At 33.0% G+C, this 26,300-nt stretch overlaps 1 protein-coding gene across 1 annotated transcript in view; it reads left to right on the top strand.

Annotated features, from left to right (window-relative positions):
* Nucleotides 1-3,904: 3,904 nt before the first annotated feature.
* LOC139698271 (adhesion G protein-coupled receptor L2-like) overlaps nucleotides 3,905-26,300 on the top strand; it is a 29,879-nt gene continuing 7,483 nt past the window's right edge. The window contains exons 1-12 of the mRNA XM_071597146.1: nucleotides 3,905-3,938; nucleotides 7,470-7,595; nucleotides 8,515-8,634; nucleotides 8,948-9,064; nucleotides 9,698-9,817; nucleotides 10,370-10,659; nucleotides 12,301-12,555; nucleotides 12,638-12,794; nucleotides 14,723-14,819; nucleotides 16,574-16,694; nucleotides 20,209-20,444; nucleotides 24,820-24,943. Of these exons, the coding sequence (XP_071453247.1) occupies nucleotides 3,905-3,938; nucleotides 7,470-7,595; nucleotides 8,515-8,634; nucleotides 8,948-9,064; nucleotides 9,698-9,817; nucleotides 10,370-10,659; nucleotides 12,301-12,555; nucleotides 12,638-12,794; nucleotides 14,723-14,819; nucleotides 16,574-16,694; nucleotides 20,209-20,444; nucleotides 24,820-24,943 (1,797 nt within the window). The remainder of the gene's footprint in view (nucleotides 3,939-7,469; nucleotides 7,596-8,514; nucleotides 8,635-8,947; nucleotides 9,065-9,697; nucleotides 9,818-10,369; nucleotides 10,660-12,300; nucleotides 12,556-12,637; nucleotides 12,795-14,722; nucleotides 14,820-16,573; nucleotides 16,695-20,208; nucleotides 20,445-24,819; nucleotides 24,944-26,300) is intronic.

Here is a 26,300-nt window from a genome sequence, read left to right as displayed (position 1 = left end):
GCTGAGGTCCTAGACAGACTGTCAATAAGTGCTCTTCCTGCCTCAGACAAGTCACCACAAACTAAAGCATTTTAGGGTTTTAAGGAGTTGTTTAAAGGCATTTTCAAGTGTTAATGTGGTCTGGGCACCAAACTCCTAGATCTGGCTCTGCTCTTAAGGTACAGGATGATACATTCTTTTCAAAGTCTGAGCTTCAAACTGTGATTTCTCATAACTAAGTACAATGTTAGTATATTTTTTCAAGTCCTCTCATGTGGAAAGCATTGAGTTCATGAATATTTCATCCTCACTTTAGGAAATATTAATGGATAATGGTTACTATTAGGGTAGTACCTATGATGACATTTACAACTGAGTCAGAATTTTAATCAAAGTTGGTCATTGGGAAATAGGTAATGTAAGAAAATGTTTGCATACAAGATATGTATACTTCAATGTCATAAAGAACTGACATTGGACGTTTTAGGTGACTAAAACACTAAAGAAATGTATACCCTTGGAATATAAGTTATTTAATCTTAATAAAGCTTGAAATGCTACAATTTATAACTCCAAAATCACGCACACTCCTTAATCTTTAAAAATTGTGTACTTGTGTGATCTAATATACCTTAAACTTCTAATTCAATTTAAAGGAAAAGTAATTTGGGATCTCTGGATGCCACCAAATAGCAGGTTAAACTGGTGGCTTGACCAACAACTTGATGGAAGAAACATCTTCACACCTCCAACGCACATTGTTTGCGAATATGAGATAATCAATCAAATCAGATGTTTAACTGTGAGTATCCATGATTTTTTAGGCATTTTTCCCAAACAGACTTCAAGAGAAGTGACTGCAATTTCAAGGTAACTTCAAATGTCATATTTGCATTATTTTTATTATAACCATACCCTGAAATTCTGCAATCAATTTCTGCACTAAATAATTTATTATTAACATATTACATATTCAGTTCCCATGAAACTACACTGAATTAGTGCAGAATGTCTTGAGTGATTATGCAACTAATCATTCTAGAACTTCTCATGTTTATCATATTAGTCCCAAATAACTTTAAAATTATGCTTTGGTAATGGTAATTTTTACAGCAAAGCTATTATTTCTAAAAGAAATGCAGTCATTCATGAAAGTAAGGATCTACAAGGGTGGTCTGAAAAGTTCTCTGCCTCATCCTTAAATGGCATCACTACTCAAATAATATTTTCTATCATGTCGGCACATATGCGAGTAGCTGAAGTGAAATTGCAAGCCATTCTATCCAGCAGTTTGCTGTTAGTAGTTGTTTGAATCAGTTGTGGCGTGTGGGTTGTCAGAAATGGAAAAAATCAAGTATGATGCAAAGATCAAATTCTTTGTAAAAAGTTTAGTGCTGACCGAAACCAATTTGAGGATTGTGAATGTGTATGGGGACTTTTCTATTTTGATTTAATATGAGTTTACGGAAATGGGGCGGTAGTTAGCTAAATCATCTGAATCACCTTTCTTATAGATAGATACTGTTTTGGTTCAAATGAAGTAACAAAATCCCATTTAAAATTCAAATTATTTGCAGGAAGATTTTGCAGCATATTGCTAATATTGGCAGCATCAACGTTTTGAGAGAACAAATTGTCTTCAACAGCTTTTAAGAAAAAATTATTTACAGCATCTGGGGTGAAACAAAGATTTTCTTTTCCATTACCATGACCAACTTCTTCATTGATTACTCTCCTTGCTGCCTTTTGTTTTTTTTTTGCATTCACTATAAAATCCTTGTAAGCTTTATTTTTTGCACACTTTACTTAATTATAATAATCACTTTTGTATTTCAAGTGAGCCTCTTTTTCATGCAGGCTCCCACTGGTTTTGTAAGAGTGGTAGTCACTAAGTAAATAATTTCTAAGAACTAATAATTCCCCAGTATACCAGAGATTATTTTTATTTTTAGTGGGCATAGAGTTTAGTATTTTTTTAAGAAAGCATTGTTCAAAAATATCTAGGAAATAACCTAAAAAACTTGAAAAACATGTTTGTTCTACAGAGTCTGTGCAAATACCATGCCATTTGATACAAGAAAGAAGCAGTTGGAAACTCTCCAAACCTTTTCTTGTTATGGGCCTCATGATAATGGTTTTACCTCTATTTGAGAATATCTTTTGGGTTATTTGAGTATTAAAAGTGAAGCTTATACCTTGATGGTCAGATAGGAGATAGTCAATAACACTTATACTGTACAGTTCAGGACCATAATTGGTAATTACATTAAAATCGAGTTGGCTGTTTGTTTGCCCAGTATAAATTATATGTAAGCAAAAGATTTTCAAGAACCTGACAATCGCTAGTTTTTAGTGTTATGTCAATGTTGAAATCTCCACAAATTATGATATATGCTTTCAGATTCAAGGATAGGGATAGTAGTAGTTCCAGTTGATTGCAAAAATGTACAAATACACCATTAGGAGAGCGATACACAGAAGCAATGATCAACGTACATGGTACAACCTATTTAATGTACAAAGCAAGGATTTGACAAGTGAAATGGGTTGCTAGATGAGCTATTCATGAGATTATTCATGCATTCTTGAGTTATACAGCTAATAATGACATAGAAGTCATTATTAGTCATTTAGTAGTACAATATATAGGTACATATTTCTGTATGCACACAATACACATTATATTAACCTATAATAAAATCCCTGGTGGAAGCTTCCCAAAGTATTTGTAAAATAGTAAATTCGCATAGCTAAATAGAATTGACAAAATTTTGCCGCAATAATAGTAATTAAAAAGTTAATGCAAAATCTCTTTATAAACACCAAATTAAGACTAAATTGATTTTTTAAATAATTACTGCAAGTATACAATATTCATAAAATTGATAGGTGAACACCTGATTTATTGTGGGAAAATTGATAGTAAATCTTTATTTACTCTGGGAATAATGAAATTACATGCATTAAAGTGATGGTCTAATGAGAAAAAAAAATTACCAGGAAAAATGCAGGAGTAGATATACCTTCATTCGCTGTAGAAATGTAAGATACTGCTGTATATTAATATTCCATGCTGGTAAAATGAAGGTTTTCCTGTAATTAATCAGTATTTATCGAAAAAGTCATATTTATTTTTCTCCTAGGAAACTTTCAATAAGAAGACAGGTAAATTTTTGTTGGAAAAATATTTATGATTAATTTCTATTAACTAATAGTCATACATTGAAGGAGAGCCAATAAATTATATGATTGATGATTGTTTATGATATATTTGAGTAACCAATACAAATAAAAAAATAGTTGAATGTAAGCTTAGCCCAGTTTGCTGCTTAAGGGTAATTATTGTAAGACTCTGTCACTCATTTGACAAACAAAAAATAGTAGCCAATAGATTTTAATATGAGTTTGTAATGGAATGATTTCACCGAATGCAGTAGTAGATATTTTAAATCAGTGTTTCCCATTGTTTGAATCAGTAATTTAAATTAATAAAAGCAACATATTTGACACCCAATCTTTTCAGAATACCATTGAAACAGAAGCATCTACCCTAATTACATATGGAAACACTTCAGTCAAAGACACTACTGTAAACAACTATGGATCCAGAAAATCAGATGAAGGTGATTATTAAGTTTAATATATCACACATGCCAGTTAATTGGAAAAATCAATTCCATATTTGGGATATTGATAAACTGAATAATATAAATTGCTTGTTAGGTAACATACAATCCCCTATAAGGTTTCTTGTCAAGATTGAATATATTTGCTGAAAGCTTGTCTGATAGGGAAATATTTGTTTAATATCATAATTTTGCAAGTCCTTAGATGTGGATGGTACCTTTATAGGCACATGCACTACATATGTATCTTATTAACAAGGGAATATAAAATGTAAATATGTATTCTATTTCTTTCAGAGATGGCAGACCTTAATTCAACACATACAATCAATGGTAAGTAAAAAATCAATGGATCTAAGATTAATACATTCATCATCCACCTCTCATTCGATTGTGTTAACTGATTGTTTCTGTAGTGAAATTCAGATTAATTGACCATTAATACAGTGCAACAATACTTATGAGTATATTAATTGAAATACAGAGATACTAATTGTGTCTGTCCATTTGAACAACTTAAAAAAATAAATGACTTTCCCCTTCAAATATAGCATAAGTAACACCTATCATCACTGATAAGTGTGAAATTCCCTTACTAATATTAAAGGATGTTGGGGAATGAATTATGATAATTCATATTATGATAATTCATTCATTATGATAATTCATTCTTAACTTTGAAAAACCTCAAGTAACAATCCTAATTTTCAGAATACAAGCCACAGTAAAAAACAAAAACCAAATGTAATGAGGTATTCTTCTCCTGGGTCTTCTTTGAATGCATATTTAGCAAAAATGTTTAGGTTGATGGTGAAGACACATGGGAGGATTGGGGGAAGGGGGGCAGTTTAACCTCGTAACTCCAATTTGACATATATCTTTACAAAGAACAACTGACTTTCAATTAATTTCAGAGCTGGAGGGATTTCTTGGCATAGAAAGAGTGTGGAGGATGACGACAATGTATTTTTATCCTCCATGTTTAATGCAGGGTACCAAACCTTTAGTTGAGGTCAGGGAATTGTCACAATGAACTGTTTGCCCATACCCACTAGGCCTAATGTCTTTATTTCAACACCTACACTCTAAACTATTTATTTCCTAATTCATCCTCACATTACCCCCTTCTTACTTTGCTATCTGATCCTCTCCTCCTCCTGTACAAGTCACTTTAAAAATCCCTCACATGAGCACCCTACCACTCTCCAAAATGTATACAAAGTTTATGTGTTGCTAACTAACAATTTAAATTTCATACCCAAGTGCCATGCCTTTACGGAGGGATTCGGAATACAACTCATTAAATGACTACAAAAATTCTACCTAATGCTATCCAATATAATTAGGTTTTACACCTATTACAGGTACCCTGTAACTGTAATAGGAGTAAAACCTAATTACTGATCACCTGTCCTATTATTCTACATATATTATGATATGCTGATAAGGCTGAAAGTTTAGAAAACTTAAATGCAGTCTATTTAATAATGGACTCCTAAACATGTTTTGTTTGAACAAATCCTTTATCCTGTAGTGTTGCACAGTAAGGAATAAGAAATGAGGGTGAATCAATCATGAAATATAAAAGGCTATTAAGTTAAATTTACTGATTGTTATTACCATTGTATTTTATCATTTATTTACTATCATTTCCATCATATTTATGAGTTAGTTTCATTCTGGAAATGATTATCACAAAATGAGTTTTGAGAGTTTATAATTTTTCATTTAAACTATGGATTTCTTCCATGAGGTATTGGTATTCAAAGGAACCACACAGAACCACACCTTAAAAAATGACATTCAATTATGAATCAAAGGTGTCAGTATTTTATTTTAATGGAGTATAATGGTGATGACAGAATTTGTGTGATGCGTGGGTTGCATAATGTCAGTTTGATTTTTCTCCCCAACTATATCACCCTGGATACACTACTAACTTAAATTCAGCCTTTATAAAGCATTTAACATATTTTTAAGAACCTTAACTATTATAAACTCTTACTTATACTCATTATAAACAATAAACATATATGTATGCATCATTATTTTGACCCAAAATTAGTAGTGCTGGATCAGAGGTAGGCAAGGAGGGTTCCACCAAAAGGAAATGATAGCAATCTGATTTACCCCATGAGCATGGTAGTGAATTCATACAACTGATAAATGAAAATCTCATAGAACATATCACAAATGAGTGATTAAATATTGCAAGTAATCAGAATATGAAGAGTGCCCCATTCAGGTATAGCACTTTTTAGGAGCAGCCAAGTGATGCGGCCTTTCATTGATGTGATAAATAAAATGATTTCTGAAAGGCTAACATCTTTTTTAGTACCACTGGACAAATAAATTAATTACTGGAAACTGGTAATTTATAATCCCAAGTAAAACTGGATTGACATATTTTTTTCTAGAAAATATCGGATATAAATATATATATATATATATATATATATATATATATATATATATATATATATATATATATATATATATATATATATATATATATATATATATATATATATATATATATATATATATATATATATATATATATATATATATATATATATATATATATATATATATCTCCGAAGGAGATAATAATGCTAGAATAATTCCCATGAATTTGAGAAGGTGAAATTGAGTACTTTACCAACCTTTAACTTTTCAAGAACATCAACATATAGTCTGGTATGTTCCAACAACTGTTTGTAGCTATAAGCCTGGTTTTTTTGCACATTTTTTAAATCTTTAAAAGGCAACATTTATGCACTTGTGCATAAATGTTGCCTTTTAAAGATTTATAGGAAAATTAAATTAGAGCTTTTGCACAGTGAGGAATGAAAATACGTTGAAATAAAAACAGGTTGCTGGTATATGAAATTCAGCACTGGCATATCCTCACAAATTTTATTCCTAAGTATTGTGAAAATCACCTTGCATCTCCCTAAATTAATGTATGCACGGAGAAACTTTCATTAATTGCTTAGATTATGACAACCACAGGTACAAAAGACCCTTCAACAATAATCAGTAGCAATTTTGAAACTCTGCAAATAATTTATTAAAAACAATTAGCATACAAATTAAGATTTAAAATGTTTTCTCTAAATATTTTCTTTTATTACATATTATCATTTCCACACAACATTCATTTCTCATATACTCTCATAGATCAGTGATACATCTATTTACAGATTACTAGCTTGTGAGACAATTAATATTTCACACAAATATAACATAATGAATCACTAAAAATGTCTTCAAATAATAAAATGGAGCAATGTCTCAATCCTTAAAAAAGAGTGTATTTAACAGAAAAAAATTTGCAACAACATTGCAAATTGAACACTAAAACGCTGATCAATATCAATATTCACCATACATAAATTCTCCCTTTATTAATTTGTCCACATTCAGTTATAACTACAACAAGAAATCCGAAATCAACTCAAAATACCACTGAAGGATCCACTGGAATAACCTACACTACTACGAACCATACGAAAATGACTCAAGATGGAACAACCTTGTTTTCAACCACTGGTAATCATTTCTCACTTACTGTTGATATTAAGTTCATGTATACATTAAAAGCAATATAGTAGTAAAAAACAGTTGAGTGTATGCATTTTTTGTGTATGTTTTCATCTAAACTAGTAAATCAACAGACCTTAAAAAAAATGGATAGATACAATACTTTAGAGAATTGCTCACTTGCGAACAGCCAGTGAATTTTGACAGTATTATAAACTATCCTTACTCTTTAGGATTGAAGATATATGCTATACAGCTCATAATGTGAATTCTGCCTTTTTTTTAATTTGATTGAACTTCTTCATCTAAAATTTTCAGCACATTCAGCTATAACCATAACAAGCACTCCAATGACTACTCAAGGTTCCACTGAAGGATGTATTGGAGGAGCCACCACTTTTACTGAGCCATATCAAAGACCAAGAACCAAGCCTACAACCAATGGTTATACTTTTTTACTCACTGCTAACACAAAACTTAATCTATGCATCAAATCAATATTAGTCAAAAACTGCACAAGAATATGTGCATTTTCAGCCTAGTTGTAGTATTCATCCAAATTAAATCTCATTCATTACATCATTAATTCATCTTAAATGCTTATCATTTATTTGAAATTACCCATGAAAGAATAAGTTCATGTCTGATACTTGACAATAAACTGTGTTTTACTATTCACATATAGCACATTGCAGTTAAGACTCAAAATATTTTGAGTTTCACATCTAAGGTTTGTAAAGATTTTAAGGATATATCTTGCCTAAGGTGTCTGTAATTATCATTGGTTAGATCTTTACTGGAATGTGCTTCTTTTAGTTGGAATCATCATTACAAGAGTCATACCCTTAAATTGGATAACACTCAACACACATTTATTATATTACTCAACTATATATTCAAATTAGGAACAGTCTTTAAATACTTTGGAAAAATTGGTACGTAATGATGAATATTAGTTCTAAACTAAAAAGACTGCTCTCAAACTATTTTTCAGTTCTTTTTGTTATTTTGATTGTTTATTGCTATACTTTATGGAATTCGAATCAAGGCATAAACAAGACTGTTAGATAGTTCTAAGTTATACGTTTTTTACCATTGTTTTCCTTTTCCACAAAGTAAATGAGGAAATTTGTAAAATGGTTAACTTCTCATGAATAAATACATTAATATAAATCATTAGACCTTAAAAAACGATTGTAAACACAACACTTTGGTTAACTGCTCATGAGTGAACAGGCTGTGAATTTTGACAGGTACAAAAAGTGTCCTTTATCTTCCGAATAAAATATTGTCATACAGTTGATAATGTTTATTCCTTGGTTTTAAACTCAATTTCTTCCTCCAATAATTTTATCTAATTCAGATAAAACTACAAGCATTCCGATGACAACTCAAAATGCCAGAGAATCCACTGAAACAGCCACCACTACCACTGAGTCTATGAAGTCGACTAAGGAAGGAACAACCTTGTTTCCAACCAATGGTAATAATTCCTTTCTCACTGTTAACATAAACTTCATCTGCACATTGAAATCAATACAGAAGTAATAAAACAACAATAAAATGTATGGATTTTCAGCCTGGCATGGTATTCATCTAAATGCTATCATTACATCTTTTTACAAAGCAATAAATACATCACTTTACAGAACTGCTCACCAGTGAGCAGGTATTGAATTTTGACCATTACAAAAAAGTATCCTTACTCTTCAGAATTGAACATTGTCATACCACTGATTACGCTAATTCTTTGATTTTTCAAAATTTAACTGAACTTCTTCCTCTAATAATTTTAGCACATTCAGCTATCACTCCAACAAGCACTCCAGTGACAACTCAAGATTCCACAGAAAGATGTATTTGGGGAGCCACCACTACTACCAAGCATACTAAGACAACTCAGGAGGGAACAAGTTTGTTTTCGACCAATGGTAATGATTTCTCACTTTCTGTTAACATTACCTCATCTGCACATTAAAACCTTACAGTTGTAGGCATTATGGTGTTATTAGAGGAAGAAGTACACTTAAATTAAAATGAAAACATAGAAGAACCATTATGAGTTGTATGGTAAAGTTACTAAATCAGTAAAAGGCATTAGAATGGATGCATATCTGAATATGTTTTCATCTAAATTAAATCATTTAACCTTTAAATAAATGGTGATAAATGCTGTACTTCAGAGAACCGCTCAACAGTGAACTGGCAGTGAATTTTGACAGGTACAAAAAAGTATCCTAACTCTTCAAAATTCAATATTACCATACAGCCCATAATGGTTCTTCTGTTTTTTTTGATTTAACTGATCTTCTTCCTCTAATAACACCATAATGCCTACAAATATAAGGTTTAATATTCTTTTCCATTGGGATAGCTTCATTGAGTGATTATCAACCAGTTGTTTGCCATGAAAGAAACCCATATTATTAAAGAATACAAAAGTTTTACAAATAAATCATACATAATTTAAGATTCCATATAGATTTACATGCCTCCACCAACTCTGCATTGCATATGGATCCCATTCTCCTATTACTTTTCTCTAGCCTCAACATTGGAAATCACCACTGAGGAATTTGAAACCACAGGAGGAAATCCAGGAACAACTAACAGAAATGCTGAAATTACCTCATCAACAGTTCAAAAACCAATAATGACAACAACAAGTAGGTGAAGCCTTTAGTTTTTTATTAGGAAAACAATATAGTGATAAAGCAAACAATTCATATTAATAATCTATAAAAAAAATAAGTCCAAACACACTGAGAAGCAATGAATATTGAAAACTAAGCTGAAAACAGTACTCTTTCCTCTCTTGGATTTTGGTTTTCTCTTTTTCGCCTCTGAGAAATCTTTCCTATTTCAATAAATGTGTGCTGAAAATTGTTTGAGGTGCCATTAAATGATTGGTCATCAAACCTATAAAAACCATCAAACCTTTTGAAAATTTTTAAGGTGATAGGCCTCATGCATTGACATGAATTGATTTAAGAAAACCATTATTTTTTTATTTACTCATTATATAGAGAATTTAAATTCTTGAGGCCTCAAAAATCTAATATAAATCCTGCAATATGAGTACTGTGGTAAATCCTGGGATTAAAGGCAAATACAAAAGAATAGTATTTCAGAGTAGAGATTCCTAGCTACAAAAATGAGAGAAATATACTTATATAGAAAGTAAGGTATCTTTATAAATTACTATTTTATTTTTACAGACAATAATCAGCATTCATTGTCAATTAATGGACATCCTGATGCATACAATGGAATAATGAGAGTGCTCTTTTCAACAGGAACCTTTACTACAGAAAAAGTTTGCAAGTTTTGTAGGCAGAAAGACAAATATGGTACTTTTTGGGAGGCGTGTGCTGGAAGAACAGCCTTATCAATATGCCCCATCGGTGCAGATGGAGTGTGTTCATGGAAATGTGAAACAACTGGTTTGTCATTTATTGGAAAAACACCAGATTATTCTAACTGCCATAATAACTGGATGGATTCACTGGTAAAAACTCATTCTCAAATATTTACTATGACTACATTACCATACCTGCAACACATCAAAAGATATTTTTTATCATAATATTTCATAAGTAGGTATATGCATTTTAATCTACGGAAGGAAAAGTTGGACATATTCATTATGGTTAAAAATATGATGAAATAACATATTGTATAATTAAAATGCTTCATTTACATCACAAGTCTTTAAGATTTATTTATTTATTTTTACTTTTAGAAACCCATTGCCACAATTGAATTAACTAACACAGTTCTACTAAGAGGGTAGAAATAATAGAAAGGATGCTGAACTAGGTACCAACTCAGGTGGTGAAAATTATTGTCTAAGCAGTGACATGTAATATAGTACTTCATGCTTAAAAAGGGAGCAGTGGAATGATTTGGTCATCATTGAGTGGTAAAGGGCACAATAAGAAATGTATGCCAACAAGAAAGAAAAAATACTCTAGGGTATAAGAATAGGATTAAAAAACATGAGAAATTAAGGGTAGCAGTGTTTGAAGCGGTCTTAGGAATCAGGTGATATTTTCTAAAACTGGTTTTCTGATCTGGATAATATAATTAGTTTTCACTGAAAAACCATTTATAGTGGCACACTTGATCAATGTTTCAAAGAGATTAAATCAGGGATCAGCAATCTACTAAAGCTTACGGGCCAGGACCACTAGCATTTCAAGCCAGCTTGCCAAGTCTTCGACATTAGCCCCATGAATTTGCACTACACCTCTGATTTTATAATTATGGTGAGCTAATTGTAATATCCCATATTTTAGCATTAACAGCCCATTTGAGATGCTAATCCTTGGCCCATGTTCGAAAAAGAATCAATCAACTAAATATTTCCCATAAATTCATTGTTTATATCGTTTTAGAGCCAAGCCAAAATGTAAAAAAATAAGATCTACATGTCTTTACTTTTGCATAAGTAGTGCTTATAATAGCAAGAACTCACTCCGGATATCCTCAGTTGTTTCATTGTGATGCAAAAACACTACTAGGTATTATGGTAAAATTCAGTTAATTTTGGTGCTCGCTACTTTGCCTCCAAGTTTCAATTTTTATGCAAGTGCATTACCACCACACATGCATTCATGTTTTGTCACCTACAAAACACAAAGAGAGAATTTTGTTTTCAAAGAATCTGCCAACCTATAATTTAAGGTTGGGGCACTATTAAGGCAGAAGTTAAGTTGCATAACTATAAAACTGCACAGAAATGGTGGATTAAAAGAAGTTGGAAAATCAACCTGAAATGCACATGTGTTATGAGAGTTTTGGTTATTTTAATTAGATTTATTTGGTTTTTTTGCCTGAAAATTTCTGCTCAAAATAATTTATAAAAATATCAAAATGTCCAAGCAGGTACCACAACATTTTGCACAAAGCAAGTAAGGCAGAGATTTCAGAGTTACATGTTGTGACACCTTTTGTATAAACACAGAAAATTGGTTTATTTGAATGTTAGTAGGGAATAAAACTTCAAGTGGCGATGCCATAAATATCTAATTGTTTTTTAATATATTTTTGAAATACAGAAAAATGCTAAAGAATTTTTTAATGTTTATATGCATAAGAGATTTTATGAGCTTCAAGACTCATCCAATTATTTTCCTTGTCTTTCTAGGTAAACAGCAATATGTCAGCCAACTATAAAGCCAAAAAATTTGAACAATATACCAATAATAGCTCCTTCTATGGTCATGAAATGCTACACATAATAAAGCTGCTTAATAATATAACAGACCTGTTTATACAGGAGCGATCAAAAGATGGCAGTACTACTCCCATAAATGGAGATTATAAGAGTTTCATTTACACACTGGGAAATGTTATCAACAATATAATAAAAGATGGTTACCAATGGGAGCAAATAGATAATGTAAGTATTATTAGATTTAACATTTATTATTCATAGAAATGCTATGCAAATACAAATGTAATCATATACTTTATCTGATTAGGAAGAACATGCACGAGTTGGTACAGCTGTTCAAGATTTTCTCTTTGAAATGTGGGAGAAAATATCAAATTGGCTGGTGCACGATATTGGTGATGAAATGGGAAGGATTGAGCTCCTAAATAGTGCCATATATGTTGTTTTGGACCTTTCACCAGCGAGTAATAACCCCATGCTTTCTTTTCCTATGGAAGGACGAAGAAATAATGGAAGCATAACAGTTTTATACAGCAACAAACAAGGAAATAACTTTGAAATTATTTCAGTGGGAAGTATTATCTCATGCAACTATGGAAAACAACTCCTACCAGAAACTTTTAAAAGGTTTGGCTGGATAGTTTAATTCCAAAAAGATATTTCTAAAACCTTTTATTCTTAGCAGGATTATTTTTAATCAGACCATGATGATGTAATCAAAATTCTACACCATTTATAACAATTTTTACACCAATTAATAGGATAGAATTGATGTAACTCAATGATCTAAGGAAAGATTCACCCATTTTTTGCAACAGCCATTATAAAAAGAGATGTTTCTGGCGTGATAGGGTGGAATATCATAATTAATCAAAAATTTGCAATATTTTCCACAAAATAAAATATATTAATGTGACCGGTGTTAATGTAACTACATCATCGTCAGGTAACCATCATCACTCGGAGTCCAGTATATATGCTGAAAAGCAAGTAAAATTTTATCTTCTTTGAAAGTATACACATCTAAACATAGATGAATTTGATCCAGTAGGCAATAAAAAGAACTAACTGGTAACTGAGGATAAATTCAAGTTGTATATATGAGGTTGACCCTACAAGCTAAATGAATTGGTATTGTTGTGAGAAAAAGCACAACCAACAGCATATAAACATTAAAAATATATTGGAAATATGCTGAACTGCACTCAGTTATCTACATTGATTAATATAGATCCATTTTTTAATATCCAAAGTGGAAGAGGAAGGAATTAATTATTGGAAGGCATTACTTGTTGATTTACTTAAGACTTACTTTTACTTTGGGCCCCTTGCCACTTATATGAGAAGAACCATGAAGTTAATTTTAATGCACATAATGGATAGATCAAATTAAACTCAAAATTAAAGGAATTGAAAATAAGCAAAATACAAGGGCTAATGCATGCTCATTTTTATTTAAATCATTACCAAATCACACAATGTTACTCATGTGTTATTAAGGTATGTTTTTATTTATAGCTTCAGTAATAACAAGACAATACTCAACACTGGAGTAATTAGTTACAGTTTCAAAACAATGTCACACAAAAGCAGCTACCACCAACACTCAAGCCTCAAAGATGATGACATGTCTGTTGCAATAAGAGCTGTGGAAATAGAACTACCTCACTCAATCCCTGCTCGAGGACCAACGAGAGTGAAAATCAGAAGAAATTTGTACAATGGAGAAACTAGAACAGCAGTTCTCGGAAGTTCTAAATGTGTGTTTTGGAATATGAAGCTGTGAGTACATTTGTAAAAACTTTATTTATTAATCATTAGTCATCCAGGAAATGTAGAAATACGTCACCCTGGTAAATCTGGAACAATGTTCTACCCAGGAGTTTTAACCTGGAATCAATGAAAATTTCTATGAAATTGAAATACAAACTAATGCCATCTTTTATTTAGAGCATGAACTGAAGAAAAATTCCAGATTCGACTAAATAATGTATCAAATTTGAACTGATTGGTGGAGTTAACATGTTTTATTAAAGTCCAAATTCTGAAACTTGGGACTAAAACAGGGCAAGTAAAAACCATCGCTGATAAGGGAAAACTCTTAATACCTGTCAGTCCAATTGCTTTCAAACAATTCTACATATATGTACATTGTGAAGATCAAGGTATCCTAAAATTCACTACATACAAATAGGAATATTTTTTGTCTTCACAAACAGTCTCCATCAAAACTATGTCTGCTTATATTTTTTCTTTGCAAACGCTGATCTTAAGGAATGGTAAAAATAGTAAGTTAAATTTTGAGAAAAACATCAAAATTGAATAGATATGTTTATACTACAGAATGGTATCTGGGGTAAGGAATTGGTGCTTCGTACCATTTCTTGCCCAGGGTATGAATCCTGGCATACAGCACTATTAACTCTCCCATACCAGAAGGTACCTGGAGCAAAATTCCTTGGTACCAGCAGCTATGGCAAGGTTCCTAGGTATGACTAATTATAGGCATACCTTACATAGTGGAAATCCCTTTTAAAAAACTCCATTAAATCAAGAGTACAAAAGTGAGGCTATCTTTAATATTATGTAGCAGTACATTGCAAGTGATTATTTATAATTTTTAATAGTGCACGCCTCGGCAATTCCTTAGACAACTACAATTACACTGATGGAATTCAAATGCTTGCCAAATGCATAAATATCAAATCTTGGAGGACTAAAACCCAATGTTTTCAGTGGTCTACATATTCAGTTTGACTTTGAATGAGTGATGTCAATATTCTTGCATGACTTAGGAGTAGCAAGACATCAGTTGTCAGAACATTGGAAGACATCAGTTGTCAGCGCATGGTAGATTACGGGATGAGCTGTGAATAGGTATAAAATATGTTTATGAAATTATTTATCATAGATCCATGTGTCTTAAAAATAATAATATGCCTCTTACCTCTGCACCTTCATCATACTATATGCAATTGCACAATCATTTCACAATCCACATATTTCTTTTTTCAAATGATTTTTTCTTCCTCTGACTGTGCCTTTAATCGCAGCATAACCAATTTTAATGAATAGGTAGCATCACCATCTATTATACATGCATATTCAAATATGCATCCCTTTGGAAAACTTTTACTTTGAAATATAAAATCTTCTGTAATACTAATCTACCTAGTTATGGGCTCATTGAGTTACACTGAATCAATGTTTCAAGATATTGTCAATTACACAAATCAAAATTTTGAAACATTACACCTATTTACATACATATATTATTTACACATCAGGATAGGGGGTGCAGTTCCTTTCCCTGTGCCATCTCTAGTTTCCCAGGCAGATCTGGTACCAGAAAATTGAACAACTTGGGTAAAGTTTAGGGCACCCAGAGGTGTCACCCAGAATCGAGCCCAGGCCCTCCCCGGATCCCAACTCTCTAACCACTGGACTACCATGTCCCCATATATATAAATTTATAGTGCCATGGTATATGTCCCTAAAATTTTAAATGAAAAGAGATGGTAATAGAGGGGATAATGCTGGGAAAGTGAGATGGAGGGAGGCACATAATATGCATTTCGGGTGAAATGAAAAGAGGTAGAAGGTATTCAGGGTTAAATTATTCAACACAATATGAAGTTTAAGGATATTTTGTGTCATGCCAGTTAGGGTCTAAAATTACAGTATTGCATAGTGCCAGGCCCATCAAAAACCTGTCCTAAGCCTGGATACCTTGGACCTTACCATCTTGAAGAAAACTTTTTACGGAACTGCTTCAAGACGGTATAGCTTCATGCTTATATAGTATTTATGCTTTCATAATTTGGAATACAGCTGCAGAGTTGTTACTACCATATATGCCATTGCTCATGGCTGATATGCTGTATTTAGTACAACACCTGAAAATCCCATTGGCTTTGGAATTTTCTCCTCCCATGTGCTTGAAAGGTAGGATGGAAATGCAATTTCAGGCATGGAAGCAGTTATTCCAACACTACAACGGGAGGGAAATTTAACCACCGACAGCACACTTACAGCCAAAAGAAATGATATATGTGGTAGCAAAAACTCTGCAGCAATGTATTATCTCATCTTCCAAAAATATAACCAGAAATACCTGTTGTTTCATCATCATACACCATAAGAGTTCTGGCAAGTAGTCATCAAATAGGTCATGATAATATAATTACATAAATTTTCAATAATGTGTACACTTGCTGAGTAAATATTCAATTATGGTGCACAGGAAAACTGGTGAATGGGATGAAACTGGTTGCAAATTGGCATCCACAAATGAAACACATTCAAAATGCATCTGTACGCACTTATCCAGTTTTGCAGTTTTCATGCAAATGCATGAGTATAAGGTGAGAATTTTGTCTAAAAATCTGTGCAATGACTAAAAATAAGAGTGCTCAGAATTTCTATTTTGAAAATATATTTTTATTTCGAAAACAGGATGAAGCCTTCATCATAGATCTCCTAACATGGATATGCAGTGGCTCTAGTATAGTGTGTTTAATCTTGACACTACTGATTTTCCATTTCTTCAGGTGAGCAAATACAAAAACAGAATCGATAAATATGAAGAATGATATGATGCCGTTGTTAAGAAAAATAGCTTTTGATACATAATTTATTTATATAATAATAATGCATAATTAAATTTAAACATTTTATGAAAATGCTTAACATAACACACATAATAAAAATTGTGAGAAATTTAAGCATATAATTAGGTACGTGGCAATCCTAAATTGATTTTAATAAATGTATTCTGTTCAAAATTAATGTATTTCGATCATTCTGTGTTACTTTAAAAATTATTAATGAAGGTATATTTTGCTAGAATAAAGTCATTATTATAAAAACAATATTTAAAAGTTATGAACTTGATCAAGTTTTTGAGTGGTTTTTGACTTTATGTAATTTCAGGCACAAATTATGCGGTGAGAGAGAGACAATATGCAGAAATATATGTTCCTGCTTGTTGATTACACACATTCTCACACTATCAGTCCTTGATAAAAGATACTTCAATTTGTCTGATGTAAGTTGGCTACTATGATATTCACAGTTTTCAGAGACTTACTTTATAATTCAGAAAGGTTATAATTTCTTAATTTGTTTACCTAATCAATTCTAAAGAAAATCACTTCTTAAATACTGCATTTTGTCAAATTCATTATCAATACTTGCTAATTTTCAGATGAAATATTGGTAATACCTAAGTATTCTGCTATAAACACACCATCGATCAATGTGCCAGCATTTAAATCGCATAACCTTTGTTTTATTTATATTGATTCTCATCCCATACCTGTCGCACTGAATTTCCAATTCACTCAGCAATGCTTGCAGCCCCTTGGCTGACTGACAAACTAAAGCTTGGTCATCAGCAAACCTAACTGATTTTATGAATTCCCCGCCCACTTTCATTCCTACCTCCAGTTCTTCCCATGCCTCTTTAATCATTTCCTCTGCATACAGGTTGAACAGCAACGGTGATAATGGGCAACCCTGCCTTACACCTCTTCCTAACACTGCCCAACCGGACTCCCCGTTCCCCACTCGCACCTGAGCAGCCTGAGACATGTACAGGTTGCGGATTAGCCTCCTTTCCCTCCAACCTATTCCTATTTTCTGCAATATACCCATTAGTTTTTCCCAATTCACTCCATCAAATGCTTTTTCGAAATCTACGAAACAGGCAAATACCTCCTGGTTGTGTTCTATATTCCTCTCGATTAATAATCTCATTACTGCAATGGCATCATGCGTACCCCTCCCCTTCCTAAACCCAAACTGATCATCCCCTAAGTAATCATTTGCCCTACTCTCTATTCTTTTGTTTATGATCCTGAGAACAACTTTAGCTGCGTGGGATATCAAACTAATTGTCCTATAGTCCTCACATGACGTGGCCTTTACCTTTTTCGGAATAGGAACTAAAACTGATCTCACAAAGTCTTCCGGCCAGATTCCCTCCTCATAAATACTACGGATCAGCCCATATAGCCTCTTCCTCCCGCATTTTCCTAAGCATTTTAAAAGTTCCACGGGAATGTTATCTACCCCCACGGCCTTATTTAGTTTCATCTCCCTTAATGCCCTTTCTATCTCACGGTCTAGTATGCCTGGACCTAAGCTGTCCTCCTCTACGTCATTTTCTTTTTCAATGTCTAACTTTGTTGGTCTGAGTTCTTTACCATACAGTTCTTCTATATACTCCTTCCATCTCTCTTGGATCTTTCCTGCGTCAACTATTACCTTACCCGCCTTATCCCTAACTGCTATCGTTGATCTCCCTTTCTCAATTCCCGATAACGATTTAACTTTGCTGTACAGCGCACCGATTTCACCCTTCCTCTGCAGACTTTCCATATCCTCGCACTGCGTCTTCCACCATGCTTCTTTTGCTTTATTTGTTGCCCGCCTCAATTTATTGTTCAATTCTTTGTACTTCATTTTGCCTAATTCTGTATTTATATTCTTCCATTTTTGCCGCTCATCCATCTTTGTAATCATCTCATCCGTGATCCATGGTTTCCTAGTCCTTTTAGTGTTAACGGTTCCAATAGTGTCTCTTGCGGCTTTAGACAACCCTTTCTTGATCATTTCCCATTTTTCTTCGATAGTACTAAGCCCTTTGCCATCCTCCATGATTTTCTCTACCGCCTGTTTGTATTCCTTCCTTTTCAACCCATTTAATGCTTCTACATTCCATTTTCTAACTCGCCGCCCCTGCCTTATCTTTTTGAAACGTACGCTACATTTCATAACAACTAAATTGTGGTCTGAGTCCGCATCCGTTCCCGGGAAGCTGTGGGAATTTATCACACTGTTCCTAAACCTGTGTCTAACCAGGATATAATCTAGCTGATATCTTCCTGAGTCACCTGGCATTTTCCATGTATACCTGCGTCTTTTGTGGTGTCTAAACCAAGTGTTGGTGATGACTAACCCCTGTCTCCTGCAGAACTCAACTGCTTTCTCCCCGCGGTCATTCCTCGTGCCTAAACCGTAGTCCCCGACCTCGTCACCATCTCTTCCTTCGCCTACCGTCGCATTCCAATCCCCCATCACTATCAAATGTTTCCCTGCAGGAACACACGCGATTGTCCTCTAACTGATCATACATCCTATCGATCTCTTCTTCCTTATGGTTGCTCGGTGGCATGTATACCTGAATAATAACTAAGTTCGTCGGTTCTGCTTTTATCTCTACTAGTAGTATTCTATCTGTTACCTACTCTATGTTGACTATGCTTCTTCCTACCTCTTCATTTAATACTATGGCAACCCCTCGTTGGCTCTCGTCCCCACCGCTGTATATTATTCTATACTTACCACTCCAGTAATCCCCGCTATCTTTCCATCTAACCTCGCATAGACCTAAAATATCTATATTTCCCCTTTCCATCTCTCGCTTAACATTCTCCAATTTCCCTGTCCTCATCATTGTCCTAACATTCCACGTTCCTATTCTAACTAATGTGGTCTTCTTCTCCTGCGTCTTCTGTCCTGCTGCTGCTGGTTTTCCCTTGCAAGGGTTTCGTTGGATGACGACCGCGGAAGCCTTGCCTCCCCCGCTGCCGGGCACGACACACAGCCGATTGGGCCGAGCCCCGTAGTTGCCAGGACTCAAAATATCTGTATAGTCCATCATATTTTTCTTGGGAATGATAATTGAGGTGGTTTCCCGTTGCCTTCCTCAATATATGTATATATATATATATATATATATATATATATATATATATATATATATATAGATATATACACACACACACACAAATTGTACACATATAACATACATGCATGCATGCACAATCCATGTTTATATACATATATAAAATGCATATTTTTTATTGCTTTTAGCCACTGTGTTCCACTGCGGGAGCAGTTTTACATTATGCCTTGAGTGCTTCAATCATGTGGATGGCTGCTGAGGGCCACTACCTTTATCGGTCAATTTTACGCGTAATGGATGCCACTGGAAAAGACTATCGAAATACCTACCGTGTAATTTCCTATGGACTGCCAGCAATTATGGTCATTGCAACTGCTCTTAGCGGACTTGCTGTAGGAGAAAATGCATATGGAAACCCGGAAGTGTAAGCAATCACTCTTGGAATCTACCTCAAAACTGAATTATATTACATCAACTCTCCAACAAATCTATGAGTCTTCTCAGAGCAATGGTGAAGATGATTAAAATGGAGAAATAATAGCTAAATTAAAATCATCCTAATCATAAAAATGATCCCAGTTAGTCTAACTGGCAATGAGGTATTCTCTTCAGGTAATTCACCAATGATAACCACCATAAAGGGAAAAAAGCTTTACTCATATAAATAGGTAGTGTAAATAAATTTACACATATAGCATCAGTATTTTCCTCGGGAAATATATAAATATTATTACTGCCCATTCTTTAAATGTAAAGGATTACTATAACTTCAAATAACCTAATTTACATGCATGAAAATGACATTTTGCAGTTGCTTGCACAAATGTAACAAAAATTGCTGAAGGATTAATTTGTGCCCTCGGTATTAATTTTACAAAATGTAGGTAGTAAATCATATGCCCCTGTTGGACATGTGCAACAGCCCATGAGCTATTGTCCACTCGCAGAGATAATGTTAGAAAGATGGTAAAAATGTAGAACCTTCTGGCTGCAAGTGGGCAGAGTTGAATGTAGCTAATCCACCACCCCCAACTGTGAAGGCAGCATCACAAGATGATGCCAATCCTCCTTACTTTGTGCAACAGAAATCCAAAATACCAATTACCAAGGGTGTTAATAGGTGCATATCCTCATTCCCTCTAGATTTTAAGCATTTCTAAATTATTTTCATAGCTGATAAAAAAAACAAATCGGCCCACCTCAAAGAGGACGCAGAGCAAAAGCTGGCAACAGTGTTTAGATAATCACAGCAAGAGGGATGGGAAGAGAGGGTGAGAGTGGGGATACCTCTCCTTTGAGGAAGGGATGTGCAATATTATCTTCACAGGTTCTTTTGCACAATAATACCCTCTCCCATGAAAACTCCACCAAACCTTATATTAGGACAATAGTAGAACATGATGCATCACCAGGTTTGTCAACTGCCTTAATGGCTGAGAGAACACCTGTCACACCATATTAGCCCTGGAAGGTCCATTAAAAGAAAACAGTAAATGCACAAGATGCAGTTTGAATTCACAAGATTAATAAAAGTTGATGAAATTGCCATTTATAGGGCCACCCCAGCTAATAAATGTCACAGAAATAAGCCCATTGAACCCCTTCCATAAATGCTCAGAAAAAGCTTGGAGACTCCTCGTATTTACAAGATTCTACATTGTACACACTTCACTGAGGTTTCATAATTTATCCTTATTAATTAACAATAAGGTGCTCATAAGAATAAATATATTCTCTGTGGTTATTTTCTGGATAGAGTCTATCCTTGGTTACTTATCTATTGCAATAAAAGTCCTAATAAAAGGTTGCTTTCCCTTCCATTCAATTTAAATGCATTTGTGGCAACCTAACATAGCTTATTTAATTTTGCAATCATAAAAATCATCCTGAGAATTGTATATTATTATGCAAAATGTCTGCTAGTGTGCTACCACCTTTCAGAAGAGAACTGTATTGACAAATGTAATCAATCAATCCTTCAAATCCTTCAAATCTCTTCAAAGGTTAACTAATATAACTATTAAGAATAGACGAGCTACTATTCTGAATTAACCATATTAAAACATATCAAAAGACTATGAGTCATGTTGAAAGTATTGTTAAGTTTGATTGAGTAAAACAGAAGTTACAGAGTATGACACTCAAACCATTTGGATTGGCCATCAAAAACGTATGCATAAATGACTGCAACCAATAACAATCTGGAAAACGTATTATATCAATGCTGGTTATTATATTTTAATAAGTAATATTTTAGTTCCCAAACATCAATCCTCATTTTTAGATGGCAAAAGCTATATAGCATAATTTTACACCTACTGATTCATCAGGAAGTCATTCATATATCTCAAAAAGTAAATGAAATCAAAATACATTCAAGACGATAATACTTAGTAAGTAATCCCATCCAAAATAACCTCAAGGTTTTGATATTAGGTAGATATTGCAATTTCACTCACATCAAAATCAAATAACATAACTAGCTAAAGTATCATTTTTCTCTGCATTATTTTCAAAAATCACTCCATTCTTTTACACCTAATATGACATACTTCTTAAGGTGACTCTACCTTCGCGAAACAGACACATTAAAAAATAAACCACATTGTAATTGTTTCACTTCATTGTAATACCTCTATTGATTTCAATACAAAATGTACCACAAGAAGCCTCTAAAGAATGACATAACTTTTGTTGAAGTTGAAGTATCACAATAAATTTTGGAGTATTAACCAAAGGTGTATTTTTCAATGTGACCTCTTTCCCCTTAAACAATGGGATTGATCTCTAGAGGTAAAAAACAGGAGATCAAGTACAGGAAAAGTTACAATATTTCAGCAAAAATTAATCATTATTTAACTGTAAAACAATAAAATGGATGAGCCCAAGCACTGATATGGGAAAACTTCCATTCACTCAAAAGAATGATATTTTTTAAAACAATAACTAAAAGCAGAGTTTTAATAAAATTCTTTTGAATGAATGTTGACTTTAGCATCCAGCATTCAATTACTAAAATTATTTTAATCTCCAAAAATTTGAAGCTAACTATTTTTGTGCAGCCAGCCATGTTGCCTAGGACATAGTTGCACACACACTTATGGTGTTCATCTGCTATGTCCATGTTCAATGCATGCAATTTTCCTTCTTTTCAGATGCTGGTTATCTCTACCAAATTATCAATGGGTTTTTATAATACAGGCTTTGTCAATCACAGCGGTAAGGCAATCACTTTTTCAATAAAATTTAAATATAACCTAAAAGATGTGATATTATGAAACTCACTTAATTATTTTAACATTACTTTAGGTAAATACAGTAGTGCTGACATTAGCACTCAGAGCAACAGTTTCAGCAACAACAATCAGGGACAAATCCAAACGGAAGAAGATCTGGTAATCCATATCTATTCTATAAAAATTTCTCAAATCATAATTCTTAAGCATTTAAGGGTGATAAATTAGATTGCAGAATTATTTATTGTGTTGTGAGTTTCTGCTAGTTTGATTCACAATAGTTATACACATATTATAGAACAAGAGAGACTAACTGATATTTAACAGGTTATATGATGTGAATAATATTATACAAAATTTATCACATTTTCTTCTAAATATCAAATTGTAATTTGCATTGCCATCAGTATTTCAATCTCAAGATTGGCTGACTACAGCCCCCCTAACTTCCCTTTATTCTTAATGCCCTGATAAATCTTTCGCTCAACATCCATCTCTCTATTCTTGACCTATGCATCAGGTCCCTGATCTTCTTTGTGAGGCATCTAATATTGTAGTTCTTACAAAGCCATTAAGACTCAAAGTGTGTGCAAACCATTTCTGTTTCTTCTTTTCCTTACAATTTACCACATTTCCTTCTCTCCAACCATAAAACTATTCCGCAATACTATATTGATTGTCTGAAATATCCATATTTTGATTCAAATATGAATGAGGGAATATTATTTCCAACTGAAGGAAAGCACATTACTGAGAACTCTGAACCACAATTACATATCTAATTCTATCTCATTCAACAGATAAATGCAATCACAAGAACATCTATGCACATGGATTCATAGCCTGTGGAGTTAATCAGAATATCAAATGGGACAAAAGCAGCAATAGAAATAAGCAACAATCATTTTCGACATAATCTTAAAAATAAAGTTGCCCACTGCCATTGAAAAGGCACATATCTAAAGGTCCTGCACACAAACTGTTATTCTGTAGAAGCACATTGGAATAATATAACATCATATTATGTACTTGTATAATATATTTTGGTGTATACATTGAACCATATTTTTCCTAAACAAAATGTATTTGCTAATAGCATGCTATATTTTCATTCTACTAAAGTGGTTTTAAGTCTTTTAAAGCCACTTATCCTTTCATTTTTGAAGCGAGACATTTGCACTATCGGGAACAACATCTTAGTTAGTCTAAGGCAATGCATATTTTTACTTTTTATGAACCTGATTTTTAATATTAATGGTTCAAAGGTTATACTACAAGATAAAAATTTCTGAAGATAGATCTCATTTAAGTGTCCAACAAAGTCAGGAAAACAGGGGTACTTAAGTTACCTACCATAAGTTACCAGAACCATACGCAATTGATATTAAAGCACACTTGCTACCTAGAGAATAATTTTATTTAAAAAATTAACTAATCATTTACCATAAGTCAAAATTCTTGTAACTCATAAAATTACTCTTTTGCAATAACAATGAAAGCATTTTATAATATGAAGGACAAATATAATTAAATTTTAATGTTATTTATGTTCCCATGTACCAGGATCTGGATACGAGGCTGGATTACACTATCATCTCTTCTTGGAGTATCATGGTTCATAGGCTTGGCATCTTTTGATTCCAGTGTTTATTTTGAGTACATGTTCGTAGTTTTCAATGGATCTCAGGTTAGGAAACACACATTGAAATATGAAAAGGCTGCTAACATTTACCTACTCTTAGTTCAAATTATGATTTTATGGGCATAGTTTGAATTATTTAATATTATTTATACGATGTATAACTTATTGCTAAAATAGAATATACATTGTTTTGGCATTTAATATTTAAAAAATACTTTTCTACACTAAACCAATAGAGAAACAGTGAACAGAAGTTAATCTCAAATGTTTTTGCAGGGTGTCTTAATATTCGCCACAAGAGTTCTTCGCAATCGGCAAATTAAAAAAATCATGACAATAATGATTAGCAATCACCTTATGCTAAAAGGAATAAGAAGATTTAAGGCGAATATGGTAAGCTTTTCACCAGAAGATATCAAAACACAATTTTTATGGAAAATGACATGACACAAGGTAGGACACACACTATTAATTATCTGCCTTTGAAAGTGAACAATGAAATCACAAAAAATTGGTAGTGATTTTAATGAACTCAGAAGTTTTTTCATGGGCCCAATTACTTGGCCAGCTAGCATCAACACTGGATGAACCTTTAGGCAGTTAGCAGCAGATATGCTTATTGGTGGTAGACTGTTAGAAGAAACAATTTCTCATATTTTCATATTTATACTTAATTAGTTTCATCAACAATTGCTTCCTGTTCTAGAGATAGGTAGTTAATCCATGTCGTAAAAGAAAGATTGAAAAGAAATAAAACTTTTTTTGTTTTACTTTATATGTTGTAGAAAAATCATTATATTAACCCCAACCTGCAACATGGCCTTCGAAACATTAGAGGCATTTAGAATGGAATTTAAATCTCCACACTTGAAAATAAATGCTCTCATTAGATTATTTTAATAGACATACCCATGTGGCTGATAGCTTAGACAATCTGTTGGCGAACATTTTATTCCAATCACTTAATTTGACTTGAACTGCAGAATGATATTCAATTTCCTTTTTTTCCCAAGTAATAATCAACAATAATTTTTACAAAAAAGTTCAAGTTTTATGTATTTGGAAGAGTGCTTTTTACATTGTATCCATAAAGACAATGGATGGGAAGAAAGTAGAGGCCAAAAAGATGAAACACTTACCTAAAAACCCAGCATGAGCAAGGCCCTCACCAAAAACCATCATGCAACATTAATATTTACAGTTAAAGACCCCTCAAAATTGTGATAACATTGTATCTAAGAAAAAAATTACCATTATTTGTACAAGATCTCTTCAGTATCCTCCCTCCTTAGAAATCATTTGGAATCTGGGCACTAATGGAATTATTTAAACACAAAATCACATGGAAAATTATAGGAAGAACAAGTAATCCAATATGTAAAGAAATAGATGGTACTTCACC

Source organism: Hetaerina americana, unplaced genomic scaffold, assembly GCF_022747635.1.
Source record: "Hetaerina americana unplaced genomic scaffold, ioHetAmer1.1.p SCAF_80, whole genome shotgun sequence".
NCBI classification, from domain to species: domain Eukaryota; kingdom Metazoa; phylum Arthropoda; class Insecta; order Odonata; family Calopterygidae; genus Hetaerina; species Hetaerina americana.
The sequence above is the reverse complement of the archived record's forward strand: the minus strand, read 5'-3'. Positions and strand labels throughout refer to the sequence as shown.